The sequence below is a fragment of the Vitis riparia genome, chromosome 18, assembly GCF_004353265.1.
Source record: "Vitis riparia cultivar Riparia Gloire de Montpellier isolate 1030 chromosome 18, EGFV_Vit.rip_1.0, whole genome shotgun sequence".
NCBI lineage: Eukaryota > Viridiplantae > Streptophyta > Magnoliopsida > Vitales > Vitaceae > Vitis > Vitis riparia.
The window spans coordinates 22079190-22101558 of NC_048448.1; the positions used below are offsets into that span (position 1 = coordinate 22079190).

The window sequence follows — 22369 nt, forward strand, 5'->3', positions numbered from 1 at the left end:
GTTTTAAGAAGTTTTACAACATTTCTATGGTCCTATCAATTTTTATCTTATTAATCTTCATAACTTTTTTACCATTGCATATTGATTAATATTTTATACTTTTTTATTCATATGTTCTATAGATATACATTTCTGTAATATTCTTGAAAAAAAGCCTGTTATCCTGGGCTTCTTTTTCAGCTTAATTAACTCATGATGGATGGTTAAAATGTTGTTCAAATGTCAAAAGGTGCTATTAATATTGCTGGTGACAATATGACTTTCTGAAATTCGTTCCAGGGCTTTGGAATTTTCTTTCTCATCTTCTGGTTGTGCACTTATTGTTGTTTACATGTATTTTCGTGTATCAATATCTGAAGTAGGTCTCCTATTTAATTTGCTATAACCAGCTTTGGTTCTTTTACACACGTTTGAGCAGGCAGCTATATGGTGGCATAAAAGATGTTTTTGTTCCAGAAATGTACCTGGAGCGAACAACTCGTAGGGTTCTCATTATGGAATGGGTGGAGGTATGTAGTATTCCTTCCTTTTTTGTCATCATTCACAAGCATGTTTTTCCTGAAGAATATGGAACCGAATTACAAGAAAGACAAACTCATAATTGCCAGATAGCCATGGACGTGATTATAAAACCAGACAACTTTAAAAATAATAATGACACCGCCATTGAATTTTTCTCCCTAGGAACATGTGGTTACTGCCCAATCTTTTGGAAAAAGGAAAAACAGAAACAGGGATCTACCTTAAAGGCCAAAATTTGAGAGGGGATTATTCCCTTGAGATTAGGCCAGATTTCCCATCTGGATTGTCTTTTTATTTATTTATTTATTTATATGTCATTTAATGATAGATCCTGAAAGTAGGGCAGTTATCTATGCAAATATGATTGTTCTTTTTTTCTTTTGTTAATGCATGGTCTATTTTTTTTTTTTTTTTTTTCTAAATGTTAAAATAGTGTCCCAGATGTTGGTCAATTGTCTCAACTGATACCTTTCAGTTTTATTTTTTGCATAAAACAATTAGCACAATGGACATGAAACAAAATTGCTCCTATATTTCTTATGAAAACTAAGGAGTCATTGGTAACATAGCTTGCAATGATTGATAATTTCCAGAATTACTACACAAGAAATTCCATGGACTCATAGTTATGTGCCTCAAAAAGACCTAGAAATTATTCAAGTGGCTATTACTAGACATTCATTCTTGAAGATGCTCCCAGAGTAGCCTTCTGGTATTCTCTAGATTTTCATCTCATGTTATTCTCTTATTTTGATGGGTGCACAGGGGCAAAAGTTGACAGAAGTGAAGGATCTTTACCTGATTGAGGTCAAGCTGCAAAACTAAATGAAATAATGTATTTTGAGCTTAACTAATTGACATTGTGATATATATTCTTGCACAATGGCTAAAGAAGAGACATGTTCCCTGGTGCTACACAGGTAGGAGTTTACAGCTCATTTAATCAACTTCTGGAATATGGGTTCTATCATGCGGATCCACACCCAGGAAACCTTCTTCGTACGAATGATGGAAAACTAGCTTATTTAGGTATGTTTTTTAGTTTATATTTGCTCAATTTGGCATAAATAATGGACATGTTACAATTGCAAGTTTTTTTTAGTCAGTGCTTCTCTGCTTAAAAATAATTCTGCTTACCTTTTGAACTCTTTTTAAGTAAAGCATCCATACATCTCTTAAGCTGATTGTTTGCATGCTTCTGTGTTTGTAGATGTTAATATGTTTATTGTAGAATATGAGCTTATAACATTCACATCAACTTGCAGATTTATAAATGAACTATAGTGGTATCTTTGTATTCAATCCATTAATTGCATTATTGGCTGGGTTGGGAACAGGGTGTTACTTCCTGCTTAATAGGAGCAGGGTTTAGAGGTGCCCTTGTTCTCTGTAACTGTTACTGGAATGCTAGGGTTAACATTTGCTGTTTGTTGCTGGAGATGCCAAGACGGGCTTCACTCAAATCGATAGTGTAGATGTTATGGATAGTGCACAAAAAATTTTCTAGCCATCCTTAAAATGATGGCACTCAAGTTCTTTTATTATAGTGGTGGCTTAGTACCTGTTTTGTCTTGGTTATATCGAGCTTTTCTTATTGTATTTACTAATACCAAAGTAAGTGCTTAATGTTGAAAGGAAGATTCAAATCTCTACTTTCAAGTGGACCACTGATCCTATAAAAGATAAATGAGTTGCACCCACATGGCTGTTGTGGTTTATTCAAACCTCCTCAATCTTGCTGAATAGGTGCAAAGTTGTTTAATGGCCTCCTGGAGTCCATAGAGTAACCCTGCTTCCTGATGATATTTTCATTCTTTTCATGGAAGCTCTTTTACTTACGAGTAAGATGGATAATCAATTGAAGATTTGAGTATCGGAATCTGTTGAATAATGATGTTTAATTAAACTTGTTATTAGCTCATGGCTGCATCATTTTATGCTTATGAAATTGTAGGTAAAAGTCATCAAGTTGTTGACTTAGTGAATTAGGAAGTCTAAGATAACATTGTGGCTTGCATTGCAAAAGTTCCAGGAAAAAGTCTAAAGAGATGGATAATATCTCGGTTGAACTTGTTAACAGGACAGATAAAGCAGAATGTCAGTTTTTCCAATCCAGGCAACCAATCATGACCTTTGGGGCTTGAAGAAACAGCTTAAAGAACAGGGCTTTAATTTGCATGGTGATGCAGCAATCTATTGGAAGATGTAAAGTATATTTATTTCGAGGGTTATAAGCAGGTGCATTCAAAGTGTTGTTGTGACTGTCTGCTTGGATGGAAGGACTTAGTTATAATTTTGAACTTGAAAAATAATTTGTCTCCACCAAGATACAACTTAAAATCTAAAAAACATCAGAGGAAATTGTCCCTCATGAACCATGCTCTATATTCCTTGCATGGTCAGTTCCTATATCTAATGTCAACTATAATTTCAGGGCATGCTTCTTTGCCCAGTATATTAAAATGATTCATAATACCAACAATTGTCATTGTTGAAATTTGGCATTCAAAGTTAGGGTTTTTAATTTAGGAAAGTATTTTAGGAATAAAAAAGGATAGATCATTTAGGATGATTCAGTTTCCTAATTTTAGGAGAGAATCAAGCTAGATTGATTTTTTCTTATTCAGTCATTTGTGTATATATATGTGCATGGTGTGTACCTAAAGTATCAATAAAGGAATTCAGAAATTCTTCATGGTATCAGAGCCAGTTTTCTGAAACCCTAATCCCTTTTGGCCACCTCTTATTCAGGCCATCATTCATTCCGGCCAAATCTCTCTGGCCATCTCTCAATCCGACCATCTCTCATTCCGGTCATCAGTCCCTGTTCTCAGAGCCAAGGGAGAAAACGCTTTCCGGTCGGTCGAATCGTCGTCAGAAAAACATTCACCGCCGGCGAACTTTTCTGGCGAACTTTTCCGGCGACGGTTTTTTTCACACCGCAAGGAGCGTCTGGAGGAGATCTACAACTTTTCCCAAAACACCGGAGCCAGAAAACCATCCACGCGCCGCCCACGCGCGTTTTTCCGGTCAACGACTGCATCTCACGCGCCGGCGCGTGAGGGCGCGTGAGCCACTTTCCGGCGACGCACTTCCTACTCCAAGCTCGCCTGACGCCGACCAGCCACCCTACGTACCTGTTTCTGCCATCCAAGCCCTGCACGTGCCTCTTTTGGGGTCTTTTTGCCTCCGCGAGCCCTCCGATCAGCTTTTCCGATGTCCTCCGGCTATTTTTCCTCAACTCCAATCCCTGCACGTGCCTTGGAAGTGTTCTTCTACCTTTCCGGTCCATGACGAAATACGGAATGACATCATCACAAGTATCCAGTGTCACGTCACCAGAATTAGGAGGTAGATCTGAAATTCCAAACCTTGGTAGCAGTGATTCCTCTCCTATTCTCATCACAGGACACAAATTAAATGGCCATAACTACTTACAGTGGTCACAATCTGTGTTGCTGTTCATTTGCGGTAAAGGAAAGGATGAGTACCTCACTGGAGAAGCAGTCATGCCAGAAACTACAGAACCGGGTTTCAGGAAGTGGAAGATTGAAAACAGCATGATCATGTCATGGCTTATCAATTCCATGAACAATGACATAGGTGAAAATTTCTTGCTGTTTAGGACTGCATAGGACATATGGGATGCAGCCAAAGAAACTTACTCAAGTTCTGAAAATATTTCAGAACTTTTTCAAGTTGAATCAGCCCTACATGACTTCTGTCAAGGAGAGCAGACAGTTACTCAGTATTACAACACACTCACAAGGTATTGGCAGCACCTTGACTTATTCGAGACTCACTCATGGAAATGTCCTGATGATGCAGCAACATACAGGAAAATTGTGGAACAAAAGAGACTGTTCAAGTTTTTCCTAGGACTAAACAGGGAATTGGATGATGTTAGAGGCCGAATCATGGGCATTAAACCCCTGCCAAGTCTCAGGGAGGCTTTTTCAGAGGTTAGGCGTGAAGAAAGTAGAAAGAAAGTAGTAAGAAACCAGGCCATTATAAGGAGACTTGCTGGAAGCTTCATGGCAAACCGGCTGATTGGAAACCAAAGCCACGGTCTGACAGAGATGGCAGAGCACACGTGGCTGTCAACTCTGAGAGCACATCTGTTCCAGAGCCGAGTCCATTCAACAAAGAGCAGATGGAGATGCTACAGAAACTATTAAGCCAAGTTGGCAGTGGCAGTACTACCGGTGTAGCCTTCACTGCTAATCGAGGAGGAATGAAGTCGTGGATAGTGGACACAGGTGCTTCTGATCACATGACAGGAGATGCTACCATTCTTCAAAATTACAAGCCAAGTAATGGTCATTCATCCGTCCATATTGCTGATGGTTCAAAGACAAAAATTGCCGGGACAGGTTCTATAAAACTTACTAAAGACTTATATCTTGACTCTGTTCTCCATGTTCCAAACTTGGATTGTAATCTTTTGTCCATTAGCAAATTGGCCCGTGATCTCCAATGTGTTACTAAATTTTATCCAAACTTGTGTGTTTTTCAGGACTTGAAATCGGGGAAGATGATTGGCAGTGCTGAACTGTGTTCCGGGCTCTACCTCCTCTCATGTGGCCAATTCTCAAACCAAGTCTCTCAAGCAAGTTGCGTACAGTCTCAGAGTATGTTAGAGTCTTTCAATTCTGTGTCAAATTCTAAGGTCAATAAAGATAGTGAGATTATAATGTTACACTATCGCCTTGGTCATCCTAGCTTTGTTTACCTTGCAAAATTGTTTCCCAAATTATTTATCAATAAAAATCCAGCATCTTATCACTGTGAAATTTGTCAGTTTGCAAAGCATACTCGAACAGTCTATCCTCAAATCCCATACAAACCTTCGACTGTTTTCTCTCTAGTACATAGTGATGTGTGGGGTCCCTCCCGGATAAAAAATATTTCTGGCACTCGATGGTTTGTGACATTTGTTGATGATCATACACGGGTAACATGGGTTTTCCTTATGAAAGAAAAGTCAGAGGTTGGGCACATTTTTCAAACCTTCCATCTTATGGTTCAAAATCAATTCAATTCCAAAATTCAAGTCCTCAAGTCAGATAATGCAAAGGAATACTTTACTAGTAGTCTCAGTACTTATCTTCAAAATCACGACATTATCCACATAAGTTCTTGCGTTGACACCCCACAACAAAATGGGGTGGTTGAACGCAAGAATAGACATCTCTTGGAGGTTGCCCGGTGCCTTATGTTTTCCTCTAATGTTCCAAACTATTTCTGGGGGGAAGCTATTCTCACAACTACTTATTTGATTAACCGTATGCCATCCAGAGTGCTTACCTTTCAATCCCCACGTCAACTTTTCTTAAAACAATTTCCTCACACCCGTGCAGCCTCTTCTGATTTACCACTCAAAGTATTTGGTTGCACGGCATTCGTTCATGTGTATCCTCAAAATCGTAGCAAATTTGCTCCTCGAGCGAATAAGTGCATTTTCCTAGGGTATTCTCCAACCCAAAAAGGGTACAAATGCTATTCTCCAACCAACAAAAGATTTTACACCACCATGGACGTCTCTTTCTTTGAACATGTCTTCTTCTATCCCAAATCTCATGTTCAGGAGGAGAGCATGAATGAACATCAAGTTTGGGAGTCTCTTCTTGAGGGTGTACCTTCTTTTCACTCAGAGTCACCAAATCCTTTCCAATTCGCGCCCACTGAGTTGTCTACACCCATACCGTCATCAGTCCAGCCATCTCCTGTGACCATCCAGTCTCCCATGCCTATTCAACCTATAGCCCCACAACTTGCTAATGAGAACTTACAAGTTTACATCAGGAGGAGGAAAAGACAGGAATTAGAGCACGGATCACAGTCAACATGTGGCCAATATATTGACTCCAATTCAAGTCTTCCTGAAGAGAACATAGGTGAGGATAGGGCTGGAGAGGTGTTAATTCCCAGCATTGATGATTCTACTCTGCCGATTGCATTGAGGAAGGGTGTTAGGAGATGTACAGATCATCCAATTGGGAATTATGTTACATATGAAGGGCTATCACCATCTTACAGAGCATTTGCTACTTCTCTTGATGATACTCAGGTTCCCAACACAATACAAGAGGCATTAAAAATTTCAGAATGAAAGAAGGCAGTACAAGATGAGATTGATGCACTTGAGAAGAATGGGACGTGGACTATCACAGATTTGCCAGTTGGGAAGAGGCCGGTGGGGTGCAAGTGGATTTTCACCATAAAATACAAAGCAGATGGATCAGTCGAGAGATTCAAGGCTCGTTTGGTAGCTAGAGGGTTTACACAATCCTATGGGATAGACTATCAGGAGACTTTTGCACCTGTTGCAAAACTGAACACTATCAGGATTCTTCTCTCATTGGCTGTCAATCAAGATTGGTGCTTGCAACAACTGGACATAAAAAATGTGTTTCTAAATGGTGACCTAGAAGAGGAAGTCTACATGGAAATACCACCTGGTTTCGAAGGAAGTATGGCAAAGAATCAGGTTTGCAAACTCCAAAAATCCTTGTACGGCCTTAAACAATCTCCCCGAGCCTGGTTTGATAGATTCACAAAAGCAGTCCTGAAGCTGGGCTACAAACAAGGTCAGGCTGATCATACTCTATTTGTCAAGAAGTCTCATGCCGGGAAAATGGCCATATTGATAGTCTATGTTGATGATATTATTCTATCTGGGAATGATATGGAGGAATTACAGAATTTGAAGAAGTATTTGTCAGAGGAGTTTGAAGTTAAAGACCTTGGAAATTTGAAATATTTCCTTGGTATGGAAATGGCTAGATCAAGAAAGGGAATTGTAGTCTCTCAAAGAAAATACATACTCGATCTTCTTAAGGAGACCGGTATGCTTGGATGCAAACCAATTGATACTCCTATGGATAGTCAGAAGAAACTTGGTATCGAGAAAGAAAGTACACCGATAGACAGGGGGAGATATCAGCGGCTCGTCGGGCGCTTGATTTATCTCTCACACACTCGGCCAGATATTGGCTTTGCAGTGAGTGCTGTAAGTCAATTCATGCACAGCCCCACTGAGGAACACATGGAAGCAGTCTACAGGATTCTTAGATATTTAAAAATGACACCAGGGAAAGGTCTATTCTTCAGAAAGACAGAGAACCGTGACACTGAAGTATACTCAGATGCGGATTGGGCAGGAAACATCATTGACAGGCGGTCCACTTCTGGATATTGTTCTTTTGTCTGGGGAAATCTTGTTACCTGGAGGAGTAAGAAGCAATCAGTTGTAGCCAGAAGTAGTGCAGAAGCTGAGTACAGAGCTCTTGCACAGGGAATCTGTGAAGGGATTTGGATAAAAAGGGTTCTTAGTGAACTGGGGCAAACGAGTTCATCTCCAATTCTGATGATGTGTGATAATCAGGCAGCTATAAGCATAGCAAAGAACCCGTGCATCATGACAGGACCAAGCACGTTGAGATTGACAGACACTTCATCACAGAGAAGGTGACTAGTGAGACGGTTAGATTGAACTATGTTCCTACCAAGCACCAAACCGCAGACATCCTCACCAAAGCTTTACCTAGGCCTAACTTTGAAGACTTAACTTGCAAGCTGGGATTATATGATATATATTCTCCAGCTTGAGGGGGAGTGTTGAAATTTGGCATTCAAAGTTAGGGTTTTTAATTTAGGAAAGTATTTTAGGAATAAAAAAGGAGAGATCATTTAGGATGATTCAGTTTCCTAATTTTAGGAGAGAATCAAGCTAGATTGATTTTTTCTTATTCAGTCATTTGTGTATATATATGTGTATGGTGTGTACCTAAAGTATTAATAAAGGAATTCAGAAATTCTTCAGTCATTAATGTGACTTTGATTAAAAGGTGACTTCTGAGTAAGCATCTATATCTAGAAGAGAAATGGATATAAGCGGTTGTTTATTTTTTTTAATCTTATTTATTTATTGGACTATCGCTGGAATCCATTGGAATTTCTCAAGGGACTATGATTGTATATAAGATTTGTGGTGGTTATATTCTGCTGGAAACTAGAAAAAGGACTTAGTGCAGAATGGATCTGCAGGAAGAGATTCTAAATCACCGACTTCCAAAGCATTAGGATTTCTAGAAAGATTCAAGTTCCCAAAAATGGAGTTAAATAAGTGATGAGAAAGGTCTGAGATGGAAGCTCCTCTCTGTCTTGAAAGGTCTAATGAAAAGATTCCATATGAGGCTGCTTTTCCCTACCATAAATCATCATGGAAACGAAATCTGAACCCACTTCCACAACTCAGGGAAGAGTTCATGGTAGCCCGAATCAATGGCTTTCAAGAGACAATAACAGGTCTCCCTACAAGCCAAGTGGGCATCCAACCATTTTATTCAAACTGTATTTAGTCCTTATCGAGTTCCTTAAAGTGCTTTTCTGTATAAAATTTTTTGTTTCATTGAAAAACAAACATATTCATTCCATTGAATGATAATTCAAAGAAGAGCAACCCTTCCAAGATGTACAATTGCTAATCAGAGAGTAGGAATGTTACTCCACAAAAACTAAAGTTATTTTCACAGACTATGTGTAGAAAAGTAATGTAGACAAACTACGAAACTCCACAGATTCGGATAGGGAAAAATTCTCAAACAGAAGAAACTAAGTGTTTGGCTCTTTGTTTGGCTGACTAGTCTGCAACTTGATTGACTAAGTGAGGACCCTAAGGGAAGGAGCATCCCATCTCACTAGTAACATCTAGAATTTTTGCACAGCAAAATACCAAACTTCTATAATGCTAGTATCTCCCTATCAGACACCAAGAAAATAATAGCAAAATCTCCCTCTCAAAACAAGTTTTAGCCTACAACAACCCCTCCAATAATGCTAGTATCTTCACCTCAATGGTTAAACCCCAACAAGTTTAGAGTAACTTCTTAGTATCATACCTGAATGATCTCTTACAATGTCTCTAATAGATTACCAAATGAACACACATCAAAGTTGTGTGTTCAAAGTTTAACTTTATTAAACCCTCTTCCGGATGAGGTAACTAATTAAACAAAAGTCTCCCCACATAATCTCTCGAAGTAACAAACATTTTTCCAATTCACTTCAAAGGTATATTTGCAAAAGGATCAATAATCAAGGCCTAAAGGGAGGATTAAAAGTAAACCAAATTCCAAAGCCTCCATGGATAACCATTTGTCCTCAAAGATTGACATCTCTCCAACCATAAAAACCATATCAAGAATAAGATAGCTACTTGTCAAAAAACTCCCTCTTTAAATTGATTCTCAAAACCTTGGAAATAGTTTACTAACATATTTTCTATACCTTTGGAAGGCACCCTATCAATCTTGGTAGGTCTAAACAATTGATGCTAAAGTCTCAATGCTATAAGACAATGAAGAAAGTGAAACATAACATGTTGGTCTAGGTTGAGAGCTTTACAGACATCCTCACCTGAAGCGTATTTTTGGTTTTAACATTCTTACTAGCCACAAGCCATGTAGAAGCCTTAACCTTAGGTGAAGCTTTTGAATTCTAAAAGAATTTGGTAGGGGTGGAAGGAGTTAAGATAGGAGAAATTACCAAGATAGTAAGGTGAAGGAAGGAACTAGAGTAAAAGAACAAAAAAGTCTCCAATTCTTGAAACTCTAAAAATATATAAAGATTGAAGCTTGAGAGGTCAATCACCTAACCATATATGTTACTAAAAAAACAATGTTGTTGTCTAGAGAATCTCTAAGGCCATTTCCCCTATAACATTTGGTCCTTAATATAAAACTTCTATGACCTAACCTTCTAGATAATGTGGAGGCTTAAGTTTAACTTTGTTGCATCATATCTTGCTTTTAAGGTCTTCATCCTAGCAAACTCCCATTAGCCTTAAAAGCAAACTGGGAACTGTAGAAAGAATCTGCTCCACAATCATATCACCTCTCTGAACTATCTCACTAAAAGGTGGCACTTCCTCTTTGTGTTCTCTACCAGCGGTACTTTAGTTCTTTAAGATTGTACCATCACCCTACTATTATCACATAACAACATCTTGGACGATACAATCAAAGGAACCACCCTTAAGCCAAAAGGATTCCTTTGTTGCTTTAAAAGCAACAACTAATACCACTTAGAGTGTAGACATACCTAGTGGTAAACCCATGACAGTCCTCATCAGACTGAAAATCTAATTCTCGACACCCAAAAAGTACCAACTCATCTCAAAGACTCGTAAGCATATATTCCCTCATTCTCCTAAGATACTTGAGTATATGTTTAACATCCACCCAAAGATCTAATCATGAATCAGACTGATATCTACTCACCATCCCTATAATAAAGTAAATATCTTGTTTAACACGTCGCATCGCATATACAAGGCTACCCATTGCAGAAACATAGGATACCACCTTAATGCGATCTCTCTCCTCAAATGTCCAAGGATGCTAATTTTGAGAAAGACAACTCCAAAACTAAAGGGTAACAAACCCTTCTTGGAGTCTTACATCATGTATTTAACTAAATGCTTGTCACTGTAGGTGACATAGCACAATTTTCTTATTATTGCAGTCCCTAAGGACTTTAATCACAAGAATATATTGCACCCTTCTAGATTTTCGTCTAAAACCAAGTAGAGAACTTGATCTTAACCATTGACAATATCCTTGCATCATTCTAAATGAGTAAATTGTCATCTTCCTGCAAGATCTAAAAATACCACCATGCTTCTTTGCGTCTCTTGTACACATAAGGCCCTTTGCCAAATATGAGCACTAACACGACACATTGTTCGTCATAATCCATGGGATACAAACCTCCCACTACAATGAGACACTTGTGCACTAAAAGTATCAGGAATGGTATGTGCTTATATCTTTAGATCCATTGTAACTTGTCAAAGTGAAATTATCTTCTAATGTATTCCAATTTATATCATTTTTTTACTTTATCACTTACCTTATGTAGTGTTCATAAAAAATCTAGCATTTGTGCCAACAAACACCTTTTGATTATCCCAACAATACCACTAGAGGAATTACTATGACCACAGATTTCATAATCAAATGTTTTTAGGATCACCCAAGGGGACATGTTGTATCAATTCCATGAGATATCATGGTGCTTGTATTAAGAATACATGTTTCTACCAATCCTCATGAACAGTGACCCAATTTATAAGGATATATGACCACATTAGAATCTCATTCATTAGGTCAAAGTCTCCAATTGATTTCAACATAGTTTCAATATCCTCACAAGGTTGAGAGTTCATGCAACATAGTAACTTAGTGAATCATGACAACCCGATAGTCTTACGTCATGATTCACCGCAAATCCTGTCTAATATGTAATCATAACACTAACGCACTCACTATGAGAAACTCATCGCGATGGCCTAGGAAACTTATCCCTCCAATTAGGAGGTAGTGTACTATAATCTCAACTAGTTTGTCTAAATCCATGAACTAATTGTGGTCATCTTGTAAGGAACCTATGACTTATATCTTTTGTACAGCTCTTAATGCATCCAAGTCATGATGGGTCTAAAATGGTCAAGTCAATATCAATGCATACAATGAACAAATAAAGTTGAAGCTCAAGTTTAGCTCTGTCACATCATGTCTTGCTTTTAAAGCTCAATCCCAATAGAATCTCTTTTGCTTGTGTTATTATGAGAACTTGTCTATCAGTTACTGTCATTTTGGGTTCAATTGTGTTGACCAAACTCTTGTGTGTGTGTGTGTGTGTATCATGTTGGACCATCTTTTAACATCTCTTATCACCAGATTTTGGTATGATGGGTGAATTTGAACCAGAACTCCGAGATGGATTTATTGAAGCCTGTCTCCATCTTGTAAACCGTGATTATGATGCATTGGCTAAGGACTTCGTCACTCTTGGGTATAATAATTATCTTCCCCTTAAATTGCTGAAGAGATAATTCTCATTGATGAGGATATTTATAAGGCTGGTTTGCCGATAAACTCTGCAGGCTTCTTCCGCCAACTGCAGACAAGGATGCTGTAACAGATGCATTAACTGGTTCCACCCCACCCTCCTCTCTTTTCCTTTTTTCTATCTACATGAACCTAGGGGTTCTGGTTGTTTCAGTTTGTAGTCTTTTTACTTCTATCTCCAGAGCAGCTATCTATTAATTGGTTCAATGAGCATCATTTGTTTGTAGGTGTCTTTCAAATGGCTGTTGCCAAAGGAGTTCGCAATATAAGTTTTGGAGATCTTTTAGGGAACTTAGGAAGCACCATGTAAGGTGTTCTGATATCCTTTATATCTGTTTGCAGATTACATATTTATATCAATAGTAATTGATGTGCTACAGGAGATGATTTTTACTTTGGTTAAGTCAAATAAACAATTAAGGATGAACAAGGTTGATTATTCTAAGAATTTAAATGGTAGTGGTTCATTTTCATTTTTTTGTTCCTTGTAACACAATACCATGCCCTGAATTGAATTCAACATCATCTTTTTTTCTTTCTTTGTTAAAGGAAAAAAACAAGAGAGGATGTTAATTTATATATTTAAAAAAAAATAAAGAAAGAAGGAAGAAAGAAAGAGATTACTAGAGGGTGCAACAACAAGAGATCTAATCAATTTTAAGGAAAATAAAGCAAAAACAAAGAGAACAAACGAAACAAAAGAAAGAAACCAAGAACAAACCTCCACACCACCAGCATAAATAAAATAAAATAAAAAGGCAGTTCATTTTTTCTAAAACATTATTTTGTAAGTTAGAATTATTATGGGTAGTAAAGAATTAACATTTGAATGTCATTCAAAAAGAAAAAGGAATGAACATAGGTGTTCAATTTCTCAAGTCTAGTGTTTTAAATTCTTAGAAAGAGTTTTCAATGTTGTTCTCATATGAGTTCATGTATTATTTTCTTTATTTTCAGGTACAAGTTTAAATTCCGGATACCTTCATATTTTTCTCTTGTTATTCGAAGGTACTCATTCTTTTGAAGGAGATCCTGTGAACCTCTCCACTGTTGCATGTGTTGTTATTACTTTTTTTGAAAGCTTAAGATGGTTACTTGGGTTTATAAGAATTGTTGAATAACCGGCTGTATATTAGAAATGTTGAATAATTTAATCTGCCTTGTTGCTTCTTGTGATTACTCTAATGGCATGGAATGGGCATCCACTAATTATTTAGAATGATAGATGTATAGAAGGCCAAACAGGTTAATCCAGTGCCTTGATTTTGCAATTGATTTAAATTAGCATAACTTTTGATCTGAGAGGAGTTACAGGTTCTTAATGTATTGACCAGATGTTCTAGAGGTAGTTTTGAGTTGCTTCACTGTTCAAGGATGCAATTTTGGCTCTGAGAATAGTAAAACAGTTTTATCGGGCAGTTCTGTGAAGGTTCTTTTCCTTTTTAGAAATTTTTAGCTTTTAGCAAGCTTGTTTGTTCTTTTGCTTTCTGGATTAATTTTTGGAATTAAGTAATTTTGAGTTAGCTTTGTGGTTCTAGCAATTCTGGGACTTTTCTACTTTCAGAAATTTTTCTAGGGGTTTCCTGTTCTAAGGAGTCCATGCTTATAATGGGGTTGTAGTAGAGAAATTATTATTAGAGTTTCTTTGCCTGGAGTACTTTTAGCAAGCTTGTTTGTTCTTTTGCTTTCTAGATTAATTTTTGGAATTAAGTAATTTTGAGTTAGCTTTGGTGGTTCTAGCAATTCTGGGACTTTTTCTACTTTTCAGAAATTTTTCTAGGGGTTTCCTGTTCTAAGGAGTCCTTGCTTATAATGGGGTTGTAGTAGACAAATTATTGTTAGTGTTTCTTTGCCTGGAGTTTTCTTCTACTTTTTCTATTTAGATGTAAGATCCACTATCAATCCAAGGGTTCGCTAGTGGACTTCCAGGTCTTTTGCTAGAGAGGGTGGTGGTTTTTTTCTCATGTTACATCATATAATGTGCTTCTTTGTGACTACAAATTCTTTTCCGCTATCTCTCAGCCTTGCTGTTTTGGAGGGAATTGCAATCGGTTTTAACCGAGATTACAAAGTTTTAGGTAGTACATACCCATGGATTGCTAGAAAAGTTCTAACTGACAGCTCACCCAAACTGAAGTCTTCTTTGCAGGCTCTTCTTTATAAGGTAAATCTATGAAAACTTTCTTTTCCTTCAAGTATGTCAGTTTTGCCCTGTACATGTATTAACCTGATTGTTCTCTCTACACAAACAATGTTTATATAGAACCACTATCCCTGATTCTAGAATGTGTCTTGTTAGGAAGGCGTGTTCAGAATTGATCGTCTAGAGTCTTTGCTATCAGAGGTAAGATTTTCTTCTCTTTCTTTTTATTTTCTTCTATAATTCTCATGTTTATGTTCAAATTGAGTTGTTCATGCTTCAAACATATACCCTCATTGCTTCCTTTATTTCTCAAATCTATACCACTAATCGATTGTGATAATTTGATGCATGACATAGTTCTTGTTTGTCTTAACTCACATCTCTGTTCCCAACCTAAGGATGGATGACTACCAACCTGGTTTGCACATCCTTTCTGCATGGAGCATCCTTTTCATGGTAGGCATGGATCTAAATCCTTGATAATGGGGGTGAGCATATTGGATGTCTAATTTTACACACATACCATATGTTCAGTTTGTAACATGTAGGCATCATGGTGATCTAGCTAACAAATGTTTTTTTTATCAGAAACAACAATTCATTGATAGGGAATTGAAAGAACATGTGAAGGATAAGGAATCCTTTCCCCTAGATACAATACTCTAGGCAACCAAAGCAAGTGGATAAATTCCCTGAAGTACAAAACAAGGCGGCCTATACCTTAATATATCGGCCAAAAGTAATATACATGAAAAAGCTACTCTACTCTTTATAGATTGAAGCTTTGCTCAAAGCTCAACTATTTTTACTCTCATGATTCACACATAGAATCCTAATTGAGCTTAATTACATTGAGAGGAGTCCCCTTGAAAGCTACAATTGTTGAGGCCCAAAAAGAAAAATAAAGATAAATTAGGTCTCATATGGCTTCTGTAGTTCTTTACATATCCTAGAAAATCCTTACATGTTTTTCCTTCCATGCTATCTGTGGAAATTCAAAAAGTACAATTGTGCATACAACTGTACCGCTAGCTATACTGCATACAGTTGTTTCCTACTCTAATTTTATTTCCTGATTTTTTGAGATACTCATTCCTAAAATCAAGGATTAGATTTCTTTTTTTAAGGTAGATGACCTTAGTCATTCATGTATAAACATCGATGCAATAATCAATTTGAATAGTGTGAGAAAAATAATAGTTCTTTTTTCTTCTTTCCTCAAATTTCTTCATGGTATCAGAGATAATTCTGAACCATTCAATCCGTCCATGACCAAATATGGAATGGCCACTAAGAAAGACTCCTCAACCTCAAAAGTGCGTTGAGAAGAAAGTAGAAAGAAAGTCATGTTGGGGGCACAAACCAACCAACCTATCACCGAGTGTTCAGCCCTAGCGGCTCGAGGTCCTCCCAATCCTTATAACAACAATCAACCAAGAAAAATAAGACCTTGGTGTGATCACTGCCAAAAACCAGGTCATACCAAGGACACGTGCTGGAAAATCCATGGGAAACCAGCGAATTGGAAGTCGTCATGTCCTCAAAATGATAAAGAAAGTCTAGGACACCATGTCACTGTTGAGGACAACCCAGTACCACCTAATTCCAATCTGTTCAACAAAGAGCAATTGGAACTATTACAAAAAATATTTAACCAACCCCAAAAGTGGCAAATTCCTTCAATTCTATCATCGGATCCAGGTCCTTAGCTCAAAAAGGTAATTTTCTTGCTGCCCTAAAAGTAAAAAAGAAAATTTAAGTCATTTGTTATTTTGACTTAGGAGCTTTTGATCACATGACTAGAGATGCCACAATTTTTCAAAATTATACGCTTTATTCTGGGAATTATACTTTTCATATAGCTGATGGTTCTCTCTCAAAGGTGGCTCATACAGGTTCTATTGTCGTGTCTAAGGACCTAACTCTTGACTTTGTTCTTTTGGTTCCAAACTTGGATTGCAGTTTTTGTCCATTAGTAAACTCACTCAAGAAAAGAACTATGTTACTAAAATTTTCCCAAACCATTGTTTTTTCAAGATTTGAATTCGAGGAAGACGATTGGCAATGCTAAGGTGTATTCAAGACGCTATATTTTCAAAGTGACTCTATCTTTAGTTCTAATAAAGATAATGATGTTATGTTATGGCATTATTATTTACGACATCCTAGTTTCTTGTATTTCAAAAAACTCTTTCCATCATTATTCACTAAAAGTCCATATAGTTTTCAATGTGAAATTTATCAAGTATCTAAGCATGTTCACAAGCCTTATCCAATTCAACCATACAAACCATATCACCCTTTTTCCACGATATATAGTGATGTTTGGGGGTCATCTAAGATAAAAAAAAAAAATAACAGGGACTAGATGGTTTGTGTCCTTTGCAGATAATCATACTAGCATTTCTTGGATATTCTTGATGAAAGAAAAATCCAAAGTAGGACAAATTTTCGAAAATTTTTATAACATGATCCAAATCCAGTTTTATGCCAAAATCCTAGCGTTAAAAACTAAAAATGCAAGATATTATTTAAATTCTATCATAGGGGAATTCTTATTAAAAGAAGGTATAGTTCATCAAAGTTTTTGCATTAATACTCAACAAAATGGGATAGCTAAGAGAAAGAATAGACACTTGTTAGAAGTTGCAAGGGTACTTATGCTCTCCTCCCATGTCCCAAAAAATTTTTGGGGAGAAGCTATACTTACTACAGCCTATTTCATCAATAGAATGTTTACCCATTTCCTGAGTTTTTAAACACTGTGCAAAGTCTTTCTCAAATCATACCCTAGGACTCGGCTCATTTCCTCTATTCGCTCAGCCTTTGTTCATATTCCCCAACAACATCGAAGTAAGCTTGATCCTAGGGCCACTAAGTGTATTTTTCTAGGATACTCTCCAAACCAAAAAGGCTATAAGTGTTACTTTCCCATCACAAAAAGGTTCTACACCTCCATGGATGTGACATTCTTTGAAAATCAGTCCTATTACTCCAAAATCGATATTCAAGGGGAGATTAGAATTCAAGAAAGCTAGTTTTGGGAAACAAAAACGATGACCAAACCTCAAACACTTGAGTCTATTATTGTTCACAACTCTAACCCTATCTTTCCTACTCTAAGTGTCCCACTCCAAACTATTGAATTTGTAGGCACTGAGCCAAATACTCCTTTTCGCCCAAATCAATCTCAAACTATCAATAGCAATGAGTTCATTGTCTACTCAAGGAAAAAGAAGAAGTCTCAAGAAGATATAGAACAACAAATACATCTCGAGACTAGTACATGAAAGCGAACCGAATTCAGTCCTAGAAGAGGCACACTTAGGTAACATTGATTCTAATCCTAATAAGTCAAAAGATGATGAGCTCAATTTGCTAATTGTCAAAACGAAAGGAGTAAGATCTTGCACAAATCATCTAATCTTTAACTTTATCTCCTATAAAAGTTTGTCACCAGGTTATCGGACTTTTGTTACCAGTTTTACGGATATTGAAATTCCCAACAATTTCTAAGAAGCCCTACAAATGCCTAAATGGAAGACAACCATCAAGGAAGAGACCTGAGCTCTTGAAAAGGATGGGACATGGGAGCTTGTTGAACTTTCAAAATGAAAGAATCCGTTCGGGAGTAATTAGATCTTCACAATCAAGTACAAAGTAGATGGGAGTGTTGACAGGTACAAAGCTTGGCTAGTTGATAAGAGATTTACGCAGTCCTATGGAATTGACTAATGAGAAACCTTTGCTCCAATTGCCAAATTAAACACAATTCATATTCTGTTGTTGTTAGCTGTTAACTAAGATTAACCTCTTCATCAACTGGACATCAAGAATGTCTTCCTCAATGGTGACTTAGAAGAAAAAGTGTACATGGAAATTCCTTCAGGTCTTGAGATTGAGACAAACATTGGCAAAGTTTGTAGACTAAAAAAATCTTTATATGGTCTCAAGCAATCTCCGAACTTGGTTTGATCGTTTCACCAAAGCTATAAAGAGGTTTGGTTACTCCCTGTGTCAATCTGACCACACACTATTTGTAAAGCACAGTACTAAAGGAAGAATTGTCATTATCACTGTTTATGTGGATGACATAATCCTAACTAGAGATCATGTAGAAAAAATAGGCAAGCTCAAGAGTTTTCTTTCCCATGAGTTCGAAATTAAAGACTTGGGAAATCTTAAATATTTTCTTATGATGGAAATTGTTAGATCAAAAATGGGTATTGTAGTCTCCCAACATAAGTATATCCTAGATTTGCTAAAGGAAACTAGGATGCTTGGTTGTAAACCTGCAAACACACCTATGGACTACACTACTAAACTAGGAATGGTCAAAGGAAGTGCTCCAGTGGATAAAGGGAGATATCAAAGACTTGTGGAGAAACTCGTCTATCTCTCTCATACAAGACTCGACATTTACACCTATGGGGGTCTCTAAATGAAATCGATTGGCGTACGCTGAAGTTATTTGATCTCAGCAGGGCAAGGTTAAAGATCGTAATGAAGGATAGGGCAATACTTCCAGCTATGCTAGAGGTGACTGATGGAGATTGGGTGTTTACAGTCGTCGTCGTTGTGGTCGGAGACGAAGAAAGACGGAGAGGTAGCGGAAACGATGAGTCGACTCGGGTGGCTGTCGCTTCTCACACGGGGACAAGTGGAGGAAGACGAGGGGAGTGCGGCAGATCAACGACGGAGGGAAGGTACCGTGTCGGGGAAGATAACAGGCATTGGAAGGAGGGAGAAAGGGGTAAGGGCTGCCAACTCCCGTCACAGTCTCGTCTGAAGTCAATAGATGGGATGGACGGGATTGGTGAAGAAAGAGGAGATTGGGCCGGAGAAGATGAGGCCATCGCTGATGTGGGTTGTCGGGCCCGTGAGAGGAAGGCCCAGTCGCTAGCAAATATTGATCCAAGTGCAGTTACAATGGGCTGCAAGCTTAAAGGCCTGCTGGGCTTGGGCCTAAGCCCAAAAGAGGCTACCCCAGTTGAGACAATGGTGTCGTTACGCAAGGAAGAAGAAGACTCTTCTTCTACAATCGAAAAGGGGAAATCAGCTCCTGGACTCCTTGAGTTTCAGTCGAGCAGGCTGGCAGAGAAGAAGGTGTTGTACGGTTCAAGGAAGCTGTGGTCAACTTTCTTTCCCCCAAGCTCAGAGCACCGACAAGGTATCCGATGCAGCAGTGAGCCCATTTCGCGTGGAAAAATCAAGGTGGACAATGAAGAGGACCCAAAGATAGACGATTTAGGCGCCGAATCTCAGGCGAACAAAGGATCAAATGCAAGCCCTCTCTTTTCTCCGTGTTTTCCAAGGTTTCGCAAGAAGAAATTAGGGGAAAGGGATGCGTCGCCGAGAAAGGAAGCAGATCTAAACATTTTTTCATCCGACGAAGATATGGAAGGTTTTTTGGGCCGAGTGGGGTCTGATTCTCGTGGCTCAACAATCATGGTTAAGCCATCTTCACCAGAAACCAGAGGTAAAGGGCCTAGCTTGATGGGGAACTGTGATTCGATGGTTGCGGAAATTCTGGAGGTAACGCCTTCACTTTTTAATTCCACCCATCCATATATACCCCTTTCTAGTGGCTCCACTAAATCCCTCTTGAATCTTTCCGTCCACATTCTGAGTCCCCCTACCCCCTTGCTTCCCGACTCAACTTCTCAATCTCTGGTACTTATGGAAGACCGAGTAAACTTTGAATTTTTTTTTCAAAAAAGTCAACAATGATGGTCAAACTTCTGTTGATATCCCTAATTTAGAAATAGAAATGGAGGTGATCCAGCCTACTTGTCCTTACCAGATACTTGAGAGTGTCAATTCTCTCTCAACTAATTTAAGATCACCTGTCAAGGAGTCCAGTAAGGATACAGTTAACTTGGGAGGTATTGCGGGCTCTCCTTCGGGCGAGTTCCAAATAGAAGGACTGTCCCCTAGGAAAATAGCAAAAGTACGTGAGGTTTTAAAGACTCTGAATATCAAAGTATATTCCAGGAGGAAGAGCAAATGCTCCACAGGATTGTGAGACTAATTGGTTTTGGTTCGGAGATTAGGGTCAGAGAGTTTCACATGAAGATAATCAGTTGGAATACCAGGGGTTTGGGTTCAAAGAAAAAGAGAAGGGTGGTTAAGGATTTTTTAAGATTAGAAAAGCCGGATGTAGTGATGATTAAGGAAACAAAAAGGAGGAGTGTGATAGAAGATTCGTGGGTAGTGTTTGGACAGCCAGAAATAAGGATTGGGCAGCCCTTCCAGCATGTGGGGCTTCGGGTGGGATTTTGATCATATGGGACGCTAAAAAATTGTGCAGGGAGGAGGTAGTGTTAGGTTCTTTTTCGGTCTCAATCAAGTTCGTATTGGACGGTTGCGAATCTGTATGGCTATCTGCAGTTTATGGTCCAAACAACTCAGCTCTCAGGAAGGATTTTTGGATGGAGCTTTCAGACATTGGTGGGTTTGCTTATCCGCGTTGGTGTGTGGGCGGCGACTTTAATGTCATAAGGAGAAGTTCAGAAAAATTGGGCGGTTCTAGATTAACCCCAAGCATGAAGGATTTTGATGATTTCATAAGAGATTGCGAATTGATAGATTTACCTTTAAGGAGTGCATCATTTACTTGGTCAAACATGCAAGAAAATCCTGTTTGCAAGAGATTATATCGTTTCCTGTACTCAAATGAGTGGGAACAAGTATTTCCTCAAAGTATTCAAGGAGTACTGCCAAGATGGACATCGGATCATTGGCCGATTGTCTTGGAAACTAATCCGTTCAAGTGGGGTCCAACGCCGTTCAGGTTTGAGAATATGTGGTTGCAACATCCTAGTTTTAAGGAGAGTTTTGGAAGATGGTGGAGGGAGTTTCAAGGAAATGGGTGGGAAGGGCACAAGTTCATGAGGAAATTACAGTTTGGTAAAGCCAAATTGAAAGAGTGGAATAAGGCTTCTTTTGGAGAGCTAAGTAAAAGGAAAAAAGATATCTTATCTGATTTAGTTAACTTTGATTCGTTGGAGCAAGAAGGGGGCCTATCCCATGAACTTTTAGCCCAAAGAGTTTTAAGAAAAGGGGAGCTAGAGGAGTTGATTTTGAAGGAAGAAATACATTGGAGACAAAAAGCTAGGGTGAAATGGGTAAAAGAAGGGGATTGCAACTCAAAATTTTTTCATAAGGTGGCCAATGGCAGGCGAAATAGGAAATTTATTAAGGAGTTGGAGAATGAAAATGGCCTAATGATGAATGATTCAGAGAGCATAAAAGAGGAGATTTTAAGGTATTTTGAAAACCTCTACGCGAGTCCTCCTGGAGAGCCTTGGAGAGTGGAAGGCTTAGATTGGTCCCCTATATCTGGAGAGAGTGCGCTTAGGTTGGAATCCCCCTTTACTGAAGAAGAGATTTTTAAGGCTATTTTTCAGATGGACAGGGATAAGGCTCCGGGGCCGGATGGATTTACCATTGCAGTGTTTCAAAATTGTTGGGAAGTGATAAAGGAGGATCTAGTGAAAGTGTTTGTAGAATTTCATAGGAGCGGAATTATTAATCAAAACACTAATGCTTCCTTTATAGTTCTGTTACCTAAAAAAAGCATGTCAAGGAGAATCTCAGACTTTAGACCTATTAGCTTGATCACTAGTCTATACAAGATAATAGCCAAGGTGTTAGCAGGGCGCATAAGAGGGGTACTTCACGAGACCATCCATTCTACTCAAGGAGCCTTTGTTCAAGGGAGACAAATTTTGGATGCAGTTCTCATAGCCAATGAGATAGTGGATGAGAAAAGAAGATCAGGGGAGGA

At 38.3% G+C, this 22369-nt stretch overlaps 1 protein-coding gene across 2 annotated transcripts in view; it reads left to right on the forward strand.

Moving 5' to 3' along the window:
• The window catches only part of LOC117905343 (uncharacterized aarF domain-containing protein kinase At1g71810, chloroplastic), an 80366-nt gene that overhangs the window by 30649 nt on the left and 27348 nt on the right, over positions 1–22369 (forward strand). For both annotated transcript variants that reach the window (XR_004649726.1, XM_034818250.1), the window contains exons 8-16: positions 419–509; positions 1288–1329; positions 1443–1551; positions 12267–12381; positions 12473–12522; positions 12665–12743; positions 13395–13445; positions 14460–14601; positions 14737–14781. Coding sequence is in view for 1 of the 2 variants with exons in the window: in XM_034818250.1 (XP_034674141.1) it covers positions 419–509; positions 1288–1329; positions 1443–1551; positions 12267–12381; positions 12473–12522; positions 12665–12743; positions 13395–13445; positions 14460–14601; positions 14737–14781 (724 nt within the window). In the remaining variant the exon portion in view is untranslated. The remainder of the gene's footprint in view (positions 1–418; positions 510–1287; positions 1330–1442; positions 1552–12266; positions 12382–12472; positions 12523–12664; positions 12744–13394; positions 13446–14459; positions 14602–14736; positions 14782–22369) is intronic.